Raw genomic sequence first — 12359 nt, forward strand, 5'->3', positions numbered from 1 at the left:
TCTTGCCTGGAAAATCCCATGGACAAAGGAGCCTGGTAGACTATCGTCCACAGGGTTGCAAAGAGTCAGGCAAGACTGAAGCAACATAGAACATATGCACGCACTTTTTGTTTTACTTCTTATAACTTTTTGTATTTTTCACATATTGCATAGCAATTTTAAAGATTCCCAACCCTCAGTCATAGCCTAGAAACAGTAGAGGTGCTAGACTTTGAGGGGCTCTTTAGGCTTGGACAACAAGTTCTCCCACAGGTCTGTGCTAGAGACCTTCTTCTGTTTTCTGGACATACTGTGCAACCTTTGGGAGGAGGATGGAGTCCCCATAACAACTGAGATTGAATTTCCCTCCACCCCAATAGAATCAGACTAGGAGCTAGATTTAATTCAACATCTCCCCTACAAAGGAAAAAAAAAAGAAAATGTCTTGCTCATCAATTTGTGTTGAGTGAATGAATGGAAAGATGAATTCTAAATGGATGCTGAGGTAGTCACACAATCACTATCAAGATTGTGTATTTGGATCATAGAGTAGGATAGGGAAATATTGTCCTAATGCAGAATAATCCAGAAGCTACTTGAAAGTAAGCAGCCTCAGAGTTAAGAGAGAGAGAGAGAGATGAACCATGTTGTAACCCCAAATTGTGGCTTTGTTGGGGCCCCGGCCATGCTCCTGAGAGAGCTCGCCCAGGGCAGGCCAGACAGAAGTCCTGGAAGCATCCTGGGGCAGCTTAAAGCTCAAACCTACCCCTACCCCGCTCCTCAGAGACATTGTGCTAATGGCCCTGATGATAACAAATGGTTCTGTGTGGCCACAGCTGCCTCTTACACTGGTTGGGGGCAAACTTGATTCAGAAGCATGATGGAGGGTGAAGCATCAAGTTTCCTATTTAGCAGGAAGCTGATCTCCAAGGAATGCAACCTGGCAGCTGCCCAGAAAGAAGACTTGACAATTGTGCAGGCTGTGGGGAAATAGCTTTCTTGTCCCAAGGCTTTTACTTTGAGGGTTACTGGGATCCAATGAACACCAATCACCAGCTACAGTTTGCACGAGGAGGACTGAGAAATTCAGCGGGAAATAAGCCTTGGGGTCAGGAGCCAGGTTGTGGTCTACAGTGTTTCATCCAGATTCAGTCCTTCGCTGACAACCAGATGCGAGAGACCACCCCCTTCAGTCATCAAGACCCAACACGTACTTCTCTGAAGTTATCAACAAATGTCCCGAAGGAAAATTTCCAGGCAGAAAGTTCTATTTATTGGAACTTTTTCCTTTGCAAATATTAAATTTGCTACTCAAATTACTTTAAGATTAGGAAAAAAGGGGGAAGGAGGGGTATTTATTAGGTCATAGACTTGCATTAGGTCCAGCTGGATCCAGGGGCTAAAATTACATGAGGAATCTGTCCCTCCATATGTTGCCTCTGTTTTCATGGGTATTAGTTCAGATGACCTCTCTCCATGTGAGGGCAAGAGAGTCACCAACATCTCAATGCTTAGCAGCCTCAGAGGGAAAAAAACATCTCATTCTCAATAGTTCCAGTAAAACGCTGAGAACAGCATCTTGTTAAGATTGGCTTTGGTTGTCAGCCCATCTCTGATCCATTGTGACTAGGGAGGTAGATGGTCAGATACATAACTATTAACGAGGGTGTTGGAAGTATCAGGTGAAATCTTGTCTAAGGATGTGCTTTATAAGCTGTAAAGCACAGTATTCAGGACAGGTGGTCCTGAGTCTGGCCATTAGGTACATGGAAAAGACACGCCCATTGCCCCGTGTAAACCACATGAATTGAGAGTGTGGGAGAAGTGATTTCCCTAAAGCAAGTTAGGGTATTCTTACTGCAGGGAGATTGGACACTCTTCAGGCAGCAGGAGCAGTGGTGTTTAACAGAAGAAACAGGTGGGACCCACCCATCTCCCCGAGTTTTCCTCTTTCTCTTAAGACTACCCAAAGAAATTATGATGCCATGGGTCTGAGATAGGTTTCAGAAATTGTATTTTTACAAAGTTCCTTCAGATGACTCTGCTAGGCAGAGTAGTTTAGAAGCTACCAATTAACCTAGCAGACTTTACACTTCTTTACACTTCCTTACACTTCTCCTCTGTCTTCTTGTTGTTCAACTGCTCAGTCATGTCCAACTCTGCAACCCCATGGACTGTAGCCCACCAGGCTCCTCTGTCCATGGGATTCTCCAGGCAAGAATTCTGGAGTGGGGTGCCATTTTCCACTCCCCTACCCCAAATCAAAAGTGAGTATGGGACTTCCCTGGTGGTACAGTGGATAAGAATCCAGCTGCCAATGCAGGGGACATAGATCCGATCCCTGGTCCAGGGAGATTCCACATGCCATGGATCATCTGTACCCCTGCACCACAACTACTGAGCCCTCTGGCTGGACTCCTTGAGCCATAACTCCTGAAGCCCATGAGCCTAGAGCCTGTGCTTTGCAATAAGAGATGCCACTACAATGAAGAGCCTGCACACTGCAACTAGAGAAAAACCCCCACTCCCTGCAACTAGAGAAAGCCCATGCACAGCAACAAAACCCCAGTGCAATCAAAAATAAATAATTATTTTTTAAAAAGTGAGTATGTGTGTGGCTTTAAGTGATAAAATCAGGATTGCTTTCTCACTTAAAGGAGATAAAAATAAAGGATTGATCTTATATTTTGAGACCACAGAGATGAAAGTGTAAATTAACGAATTTATTACAAACCCCATCCCCTGTCAGCCCCTGACCCTGGGCAAATAGGAAGTAAACAGAAGTGGCTCCTCTCCAGTGTTGGGCCATAAGCAGATCTACCAGGGCTCCTCCCATAAGCAGTTACTGACTAACCCTCATTGCTCAGAGGGTAGTGAGCAGGCGGTGGCTGAGGCCTGGCTCTGCCTTGGGAAAGGTGTTTAGCATTATCACAGCTTGAGGGCGGAGAGGAAAGGCCGTGGACTGCAGAGGACACAATACCAGATAGAGGAACAGGACCTCAGTTAAAAATTGATTTTACCCCCCTGCCAGTGGTTGCTTAGCTGCAAGACTTCAGGATAAGCTGGAGTTAGATTAGCTGCAAAGGTAGAAGGTGGAGGGGGATGGGCAGGATTGGTCAAGTGGTCCAGTCCCACTCTCTGTAACTCACCAGAGGACACGGATCAACTTACTACTATTTATTATTATTTTTCATCTCTCTGTAATTTCTGTTGTATATTCTTTGAAGGCCAGAGGTCACCCCCGCCCCAATTCCATTTCCTATTCCCAGCCCCTCACCCAGTACTTTCTAGCTGACAGTTTCTCAAATAGTATTTGCTATCATGGATTTCATAATTTTGCAGAACATTTTCTCAAAACTCTTGAAAAGAAGATCTGACCCTCCATGGAGTCTCAGGAGCTTTGTAGAAATAGCAGGGTGTGAGATGAGTAGCCAGAGAACGCCCTCTGAAAAGTGCAGGTAGAATGCAGGGCCAGCATGGTGCCAGGCACATGGCAGGTACACACAGCTTCATAAAATTAATGAGGCCCACAGTGAACTGGAGAAGGGGGCCAGTGCCTGATATGCTGGCAGGTCTCTGTGACCTCAGGAATCAAATCAAACAACCCCCCACCCAGGAACAGTCTGAGTAGCAATAGCTGCCAGCATAATGGCCCAGAAGAAAGCTCTAAATTCAGGTCTCAAAAGCCAAACAAAAAGAAATGATAGTACAACCCCTGCCCTTTAATGAAGAATGTTCTAATGAGAGAAAAAAAAATGCTAATGGTACAGGTCAGACAAACTGTTCCTGCCCTGTAAAAATAATGACAGTATAATTTTGTAGTAACTCACATTTTGTAACACCAAGCACCATGCACATATAATATACAAGCATTGTGTTTCATTGTGAAATTAAATAAAATCTTACAGCAACCCTATGATGGTCCACCTTTACAGGCCTCAGAAGAATTAAGAAACTTGCCCAAGGTCCCTCAGCTCATAAGTGGGGGGGCTAGGCTTGAATTCAGACCTGCATGACTCTAGAACTCATGTATGAACCACCACACTGTCTTTTTTTTTTTTTTTTTTTAAGGTGACGAATATTTTCAGTGTTATTTGTGAATGAATCAGATCTCTTCCTGGCCCCTCCTTCTGCTAACAAAGGAGTCTGGGACAGTGAGCTCCTTGTTCAGTCCCAAAGAAGCACTGTAACCCAGGGCTCAGCCTCTCTCAGGAGGCAGCCCCCGAACTCCAGGTTGAATTTAAGTCAAGATTAGAAAGGCTCTCATGATCATGAGTTTAGGTATCTGAACATCCCTAGAGCTTAGGGATCAAGTTCCATGCAGGGGGTGACAGAGGATGAGATGGTCAGATGGCATCATAGACTCAGTGGACATGAATTTGAGCAAACTCTGAGAGATCGTGAAGGACAGGGAAGCCTGGCAGTCCATGTGGCCACAGAGAGTCAGATACGACTGAGCAACTGAACAACAACAGGGATTGCTGGGGCAGATGAAAGCGGGGCAGAGGCAAAGATTGTGTGGGAACCCAGGGAATATCTAGCTAGAATTCTCAAAGCCTCTTTTCTTTCCCCAAGAGTCTCCAAGACAGGGTTTTTCAAACCTCCCTGGGCTCAAGCCAGGGCAGAGAGAACCCCTCTCCCATCCCAGGGCACCAAGATGGGAAGGTAGGACTCACAGGGTGGAATCAGGATAGAGGACAGAGACAGGGAAGGAGACAGACAGCTACACGAAGACCTAGTCACAGCGGCAGCTTTCCTGCAGCCACCTGCCTGGTTGAGATGGAAACGCTGATTCCAGCTCCAGCCCCCAGACAGGCTAAGAATATCCCAGAAAAGCAACAGCCACCACCCCCACCCTTCTTGATCTGCTCCTGCATCTGGAGTGCTATGCTGGGCTCCAGCAGGGCAGGGAAGAGACAGAGATGCTTGTGGCTGGGGTTGGGGGGTGAAAGAGAGGAGGCAAAAAATGGGCTTGGTGGAGGCAGGAGAAGATGAACTGAGAAATAAAGCTATTGGAGATATATACACATATGTGGCTGGAAGGACTGGGTAGAAAGAACTGTTTTTAGGGGGCAACAAAGGGAGATGAAAGCAGGAGCCAGAGAGCCGGGGAGAGAAGGTCCAAGTATGAAGAAGTATGAGGATGTGGGAGGGCTGGCATCAGGAACCTAGAGGGTAGACCAAGGCTTTATTAAGGGAGCAGAGCTCAGGGCAAGGAAAAGGAGCCCCAGCCTCGCCGTTGTCCTCCCCTGACCCTTAATCCTGGGCCTTCCAGCTTCTCAGCCTTGGTCTCTCTCTTCTCTCCCTGTCCCGGAGCACCACTTCTGCAACTGTGCTTATCAACCCTATTTTCTTTTCTATAAAGCCTTTATTTGGGCTCCTCAATTAAGTCCGCCTAGCACGGGGTCTGCTGGAAAGTGAAAGGCATGAGAACATGGGGTTTCCCTCTTGGCAGCTAGCAGCACCTCCTTTGTCAAGTCCATCTCTTCTGCTTTCTTTCTTTTTTTTTTTTGGCCATGTGAAGCATGTGGGATGTTAGTTCCCTGACCAAGGATCGAACCCCTGCCCCCTGCACTGGAAGTGCAGAGTCTTAACCACTGGGCCACCAGGGAAGTCCCTCTCTGCTTCCTTTCTACACTCCCCATTGTTGCCTGGGGGGAGGCGGGGTTCCTACTCCCTCCACGGCTTCCCCACCCCAGCTCCCCTGGGGTAAGGTCCTCCATAGAGGGAGGGAGGGCTGGTGCATATGCTTTCCTTTTGCACACCTCAGGAGCTGAGGCCTTCAGGTGGGAGTACTGAATCAGGGTAGGAGGCAGCCAGATCCAGGCATTCAGATGCCCAGGCTGAGTCTCTTCTCTGGCCGTTTTAAAAACCTACATTGTCATCAGCCCCTTTATAAAAGGGGCCACTTGGAGACATGAGATGCAATGACCTTGAGTTCCAGGGCCTCCCGCTTTGAAGTTTACTGGAGAGACCCTGGAACTTGGCCATCTTGGCATCCTGTCCTTTGTTGCACCATCTTTCAGGCTCCCCTCCCCTAAAGCTTGGAGGGACCTAGGAACGTATACATTGCTGAGAGCCTAAGCACCCCTCCCCTTCATCTCCTGGGTAGAACTGCAGAAGGGCAGGCCTCACACAGATGCTGTGCACACGAGCCTGAGCCCATCAGGCAAGAAACTGGGGAGAACCAGACAGGACTGGAGCTAGAAAGTGAAACAGATTCACAGGGCAGGTTTTATTTAGAAACAGATTCGTAGAGCTAGAAGAGGCTTTAAGAACCATTTTTAAGTTTAATCCCAAGATATTATCTTCCTCCTTCAGTTTTTTTTTTTTTTTTTTTGCCTAATAATAAAAATATGTAGAATTCCTGCATTGTAATGTGAAGGGAGAGCTGAAATGACTTCCCCAAGTCATACAATTAATAAGCTGTGGACTAAAACTCCTGACAGAGGATGAGATGGTTGGATGGTATCACCGACCTGATGGACATGAGTTTGAGCAAGCTCTGGGAGTTGGTGATCGGCAGGGAAGCCTGGTGTGCAGTCCATGGAGTCACAGAGTCGGACACAACTGAGCTGAACTGAACTGAAAACTCCTGCCTCCTAGACCATGACTTATCAGATAAAAAGATAAAAAGCAGCCAAAGGGCAGAAGAGTTTGAGCAGCATTGCCATTGGATGTTCCCTTAAAGATGGGGCTCATTTGGGAATTCCCTGGTGGTCCACTGTCCTTCCATAAAGCCCACCTTCTCAGGATGCCTTTCCAGTTTCACTGTGCTTATTCTCCTTGGCCTCCACCCTGTAGAGACATAACTCCCTCTCTCCTGCCTTAATACTGCAAGCTTTTTTGGTAACAGGAATGCCATAACTCTTTATAGATTTGTTTTTATTATTTTGTCTTCTTGTCCTTTAAAAATTCCACCCATATTCTTCTTGCACATCTTGGACTGAGAACTCAGAGCCCAGCCCTTAACCGAGTTGTTATGTAGCAGCTGCTGCTGACAGGGGAAGAGGTTAGAAAGATTGATGTTAGGAAGGGCGTCAGGTCCCTCCCAGTCAGTCCGTAAAAGCTTCTTGAAGGAGATGGAATTTCAAGAGTTTGACAAAGGCAGATTGGTGGTCTGAGGGAGGGTCCTGGCCCAGTGATAGGAGCTCAGAGATTCAAGAGGGATGACCAGACTAGGAGAGTGGTGATCATGTGAGCCCAAGAGAGGGGGTCTGAGGCAGGGCAAGATGAAGATGAGAAGGGGAAATAAGATCTTTTAAGTCACCTGAAGCAGAGGAGGGAACTCTCAATTCTAAGAGGACAGCAGGTCACTGCTGGACTTGTAACGGGGATCCCATAGCGGTGACGTCTGTAGGGGCTGCACAGACTCTTGTCCTGAATGACACCAGCAGCAGGCCTTACGTCAGTGAGGGACTCCTGGGAGCAGAGGACCCACGTGCCATTCAAATTCACGTGCCTGGTGTCTCTGCAGTGCAACTCAGTCTCTATGGGGCCTGTCCTTAACTACTGGTGAACCGACTGTTCCTTGGGTGTCAGATAAAGGCCGACTCAGAAAGCCTTGTAGGAGGAAGTAGGACCAATTACAGAAACTGAAAAGAGGGAACATTTTTCAGTAACTATGGGGAGAATGAGAGGTTGGGCAGGTCAGCTTGAACTGTGAGAGAACAAAGATCAGATCTAAGGGAACAGGAGAGACCCCACTGAGAAAGTACAATTGAGTGCTGAGTCAGGGAAGGGTACAGTTGGCCTGTGTAAGGTGGTGTATGGTAGGGAATCAATACACCCCACCACAGGGGTGGGGTGGGGGCGGGCCTGTGGGACAGCTGAGAAAAGCTGGTGCCTCTGTTGGCAGCCCCTGGGGATTCTGAAATAGCCTCTCTGGAATGAGCTAGGTACACACGTGCATACACACAAGCCCTGACAGCAGTGGATCCTTGGAGCTGGGTTGGTGGTCTCTGAGGAGCATAGAGGTGACTCCAGGGCCAAGTCAGTATTCTGCTGAATCCATGTGTATGTTAGTCGTTCAGTTGTGTCAGACTCTTTGCACCCCCATCAACTGTAGCCCACCAGGCTCTCTGTCCATGGGGTTCTCCAGGCAAGAATACTGGAGTGGGTAGACATTTCCTTCTCCAGGGGATCTTCCTGACCCAGGGATCCTGCAATGCAGGCGTGTTCTTTACCATCTGACCCACCAGGGATAAGCGAAGGCTTCTGTCCTCCATGAAACCCACACCTACCTCCAAAGTCCACTTAAGAAGCCAGAAGATTCCTGTGCTGGGGAGCCAGAGAGCAGGCCAGGAGAAGGGTGGACACAGTCCTTCAAGGCAGATAGAACAGCCCAAAACCAGCTGGGCTCCAGACCTGCAGGTAAGGCCTAGAGAATACCAAATACAGGACAAAGGCCTTATGGGTGCCGAGGAGAGAACAGACAGACCCAGAGAGAAATGGGAAGGACCCAACCTAATAGCCTGGAGCTGGGAATGGGGTCAGTTAGGACCTGAATGGCAGGGAGCATGTGACAATGAAAACCTATCTCAGCCTGGACCCAGGACTGGCCATGGGTGGGACCAACCCTCCTGGGCCTCCCTCTGCATAGACAGCCCGCCTGCTATCTGCGGCTGGACAGACCAAGTTCCAGACTTTCCCCAGGGACCGATCACCCATCATCCACCCAAGTGTGAAATCAGGGCATTGGAGGGGAGAGGGGCAAAGAGCACAAGAGCTCAGGGACCAGAGCTCAGGGCCTGTTATCATAGACTCAGCAGCAGAGAATCAGGTCGGCAAACCGTGGCCTCGGCGACAAATCTGAGCGTCTCACCACTCCCAGAGTAAAGGCCTCTAAGGAGGGGGGTTGCGACCTTCAGGCAGACCAGGGCCCAGCCAACACCTCATCACAGGCAGAGCAAGAATACCCCTGCTGCAGTCTTCCCTGGTGGCCACATGGGGAAAGGGAGGGGAGGAGAGTTAAGAGGGAATCCACCGACTGCTAGATTGGAGGAGCTGGTGCAGTGTGACCCAGCTGGGGCCTGGGCGCCTTGATGAAAGCACTCGCCTCGATGAAGCAGCTGCCCACGCTGCGCCCCCACCCCCACCCCCACCCCGGCCCCAGCACGTAATCAAAAGGGGAGGAAGGCTGTTCCCATGGCATCTCTGCTAGCGCGATCCAGTGCATCAAATCAAGTTGACTCAGGGCCCTAGGGCCTGTAGGGGTAGGTGGGAGCAGCCTCCCAACACCCACCCACCCACCGGCTCTGACCCTGACGAGGTCCTCGAACCAGCCACCTCCTCCTCCTTTCGCCTTTCTGATGAAGGGACTGGACCAGAGACCAAGGCATGGGGGTGGGCGGAACTTGAGGTTGGCATGAGAGATTCTATTGGTCAGCGCAGCTGCCGGTTAGGAGGACAGCTTGGGCAACGATTGGCTGCGTGAGACGGGGCGTGGCGCGGCGAAGACTGGGCCCAAGGGGTGGGGCTGACGCTGCAGCTGGCGCAGCTCAGACCCGGAGCAGCCGGCGCAGAACATCCAAAGCAGCCGCGTTCTACTGCCCGTTCCCGCGCCCGGGCCGGGGCTGGGCCCCCACCGCCGGGTCCCCGGGGGCTGCAGCAGAGGCGGCGGCGGCGCGGCGGGCAGGGACGCCGCCCGCGGTTCCCGCCGGGGCCCGGGCGCCGGCCCCGCTCTGCAGGATGGGCACGGTGCTGTCTCTTTCCCCCGCCTCCTCGGCCAAGGGCCGGAGGCCCGGCGGGCTGCCCGAGGAGAAGAAGAAGGCGCCGCCCGCGGGAGACGAGGCGCTGGGGGGCTACGGGGCGCCGCCAGCGGGCAAGGGCGGCAAAGGCGAGAGCCGGCTCAAACGGCCGTCCGTGCTCATCTCCGCGCTCACCTGGAAGCGCCTTGTGGCCGCGTCCGCCAAGAAGAAGAAAGGCAGCAAGAAGGTGACGCCCAAGCCAGCGTCCACCGGCCCCGACCCCCTGGTCCAGCAACGCAACCGCGAGAACCTTCTCCGCAAAGGTCGGGATCCCCCCGACGGCGGCGCCGCCGCCAAGCCCCTGGCTGTGCCCGTGCCCACCGTGCCCGCGGCCGCCGCCACTTGCGAGCCGCCGTCGGGGGGCAGCGCCGGCGCTCCGCCGCCAGGCTCGGGAGGAGGGAAGCCGCCGCCGCCGCCGCCCCCAGCCCCGCAGGCGGCGCCGCCGGTCCCTGGTGGCTCGCCGCGGCGGGTCATCGTGCAGGCTTCTACCGGCGAGCTGCTGCGCTGCCTGGGCGACTTCGTGTGCCGGCGCTGCTACCGTCTCAAGGAGCTGAGCCCAGGCGAGCTGGTGGGCTGGTTCCGCGGAGTGGACCGCTCGCTGCTGCTGCAGGGCTGGCAAGACCAGGCCTTCATTACGCCCGCCAACCTGGTGTTCGTGTACCTGCTGTGCCGCGAGTCGCTGCGCGGGGACGAGCTGGCGTCGGCCGCCGAGCTGCAGGCCGCCTTCCTCACCTGCCTCTACCTCGCCTACTCCTACATGGGCAACGAGATCTCCTACCCGCTCAAGCCCTTCCTCGTGGAGCCCGACAAGGAGCGCTTCTGGCAACGCTGCCTGCGCCTCATCCAGCGGCTCAGCCCGCAGATGCTGAGGCTCAATGCCGACCCCCACTTCTTCACGCAGGTCTTCCAAGACCTCAAGAACGAGGGCGAGGCCTCCGCCAGCGCCGGGGGTCCACCCAACGGGGGCGCGCCCGCGGCTCCCTCCACCTCCTCCTCCTCCTCGGCCGCCAGGGACAGCTGCGCGACTGGAGCCAAGCACTGGACTATGAACCTGGACCGCTAGGGATAACCCAGGGCCGCTCCCGCCCCCCGCCCCAGCCCCTAACACACACTCGGAGCCCCCAGGACCATCAAGCCGCCGCCGCTGCTACCGCCGCTCCGCGCCGTGGCCGGAGGAGGAGCCGCCCCTGCCCCGCAGGGGAAGGTGGAGGCCAGGATGCCAGAGGCCTCGGCGTTTGGATTTGCTGGGCGCAGGGTGGGGGTGGGGGATGAGCGCGGGAGAGGAACCCCCAACCTCACCCTTTCTATCTGTCTGCGCCCTCATCTCTCCAATTCTGCCCGAGTCTTCCCTTTCCCTTCTCTGTGTAAGTCCGTCTCCCTCGGACTTGTCCATTTCTTCATCTTCTTCCTGTATCTTCACCTTCCCTCCTTCCTTCATCTTTTGCCTTCCCACCTTCCTCCTCGCAGTTCCACTTTCCATTCCTTGGGTGTGTGTTTCCGTCTCCATCTTATCCACTACCTGAGTCGCTCTCATTGCCCCGTTTCTCTTTCTCAGCCCTGTCCCCATTTCCCCTTCTCTTTTTCTCGCTCCTGGCATGTGTCACCATCTTCCCCCTCCCGTCTGCCTTACCCCCTCTCCGCCTGTGTTAGCTTGCATTTCTCCCTCCGACTGCGACCCCGTATTCTCCTCCCCAGACCAAAGGGAACATGAGTTCTTGATTGGGATCGGCTGAGGTACAGCAGAAACTGCAACCCTGGGAGCCCAAACAACCACCAGGATGGTCCTTCGCCCCATTCCAACCACCTCTCCCCACCTTTTCCAATGTGTTGCATGCCGGGAGTTGGGGGGAGGGGGATGCCACCTTCAGGAGGCTGAGGTTTGGGAGCAAAAATCAACCTAGGAGGTCACCCCGGCGGTGGCGGCGGCGCCTCAGCAGAAGGGTGGGAGGAGACAGAATACTCTTCTTACTCTGAGGGAGGAGCACCCCTCTTCCTTGCCCTTAGGTGTTTTTGTCCCTCCCACCCACCCCCACTTTTAATTTATTTGGTTGTTTCCGGAGGGAGGGGGGAGGGGTGGGGTGGGCCCGGAACTGTCTGAGGTGCTGATCTGAGGCCGGACCAGAATTCTCCTGGGAGGGTACCAGGGACTGGGTTGGGCCTGGTGCCGTGTCCAAGGTGCCAATGATGCGGGCCGACGGTGCGGGCCGCATTGTCTGTCTGTCCGTCTGTCCGGGAGAGAACTATAAAGCGCTGGAAGCGCCTGCAGATGTTTTTGCGCCAGCCTTTTTTTGGGCCTTGGGAGGGAGGGAGCGGGAGTGGAACTATCGCAGGCAGGGCTCGGGCCCCCACGGGCCTAGTGGGGAGGGGTCGAGTCCCTGAGAACCGCTACTGTTTCCGTCACCCCTCCCCCCACTGACTTCCATCTTACAGAGAGCAAAGTGAGGGAGCCAGAGGATGAGGCCTGGTGGTAAGGCTGAATTCCTGCCCCACCCCGTCCCCCCACCCCCCCGCCACCCCTGCCTTCATCTTTTCTGACCACCTGCGTATTAACGCCCAGGCCATTTAGGGGATAAGTGATGAGGACAGCAGAAATTGTTCCCCTTTTACAGAGTGGCTCATTGAGGCAGCATC

The 12359-nt window shown here is 53.1% G+C and overlaps 1 protein-coding gene across 1 annotated transcript; it reads left to right on the forward strand.

Moving 5' to 3' along the window:
• Positions 1 to 9442: 9442 nt before the first annotated feature.
• Positions 9443 to 11993, forward strand: CDK5R2 (cyclin dependent kinase 5 regulatory subunit 2). Its single transcript, XM_020904704.2, has one exon. The coding sequence runs from the start codon at positions 9670 to 9672 to the stop codon at positions 10789 to 10791; it is 1122 nt and encodes a 373-aa protein (XP_020760363.2). The 5' UTR covers positions 9443 to 9669; the 3' UTR covers positions 10792 to 11993.
• Positions 11994 to 12359: the final 366 nt, after the last annotated feature.

This window comes from Odocoileus virginianus, chromosome 30 (assembly GCF_023699985.2).
Source record: "Odocoileus virginianus isolate 20LAN1187 ecotype Illinois chromosome 30, Ovbor_1.2, whole genome shotgun sequence".
Classification (NCBI taxonomy): Eukaryota; Metazoa; Chordata; class Mammalia; order Artiodactyla; family Cervidae; genus Odocoileus; species Odocoileus virginianus.

Bases quoted from the DNA above. Each gene is read 5' to 3' on its own strand.
- CDK5R2 (XM_020904704.2), top strand. From the start codon at position 9,670: ATGGGCACGGTGCTGTCTCTTTCCCCCGCCTCCTCGGCCAAGGGCCGG.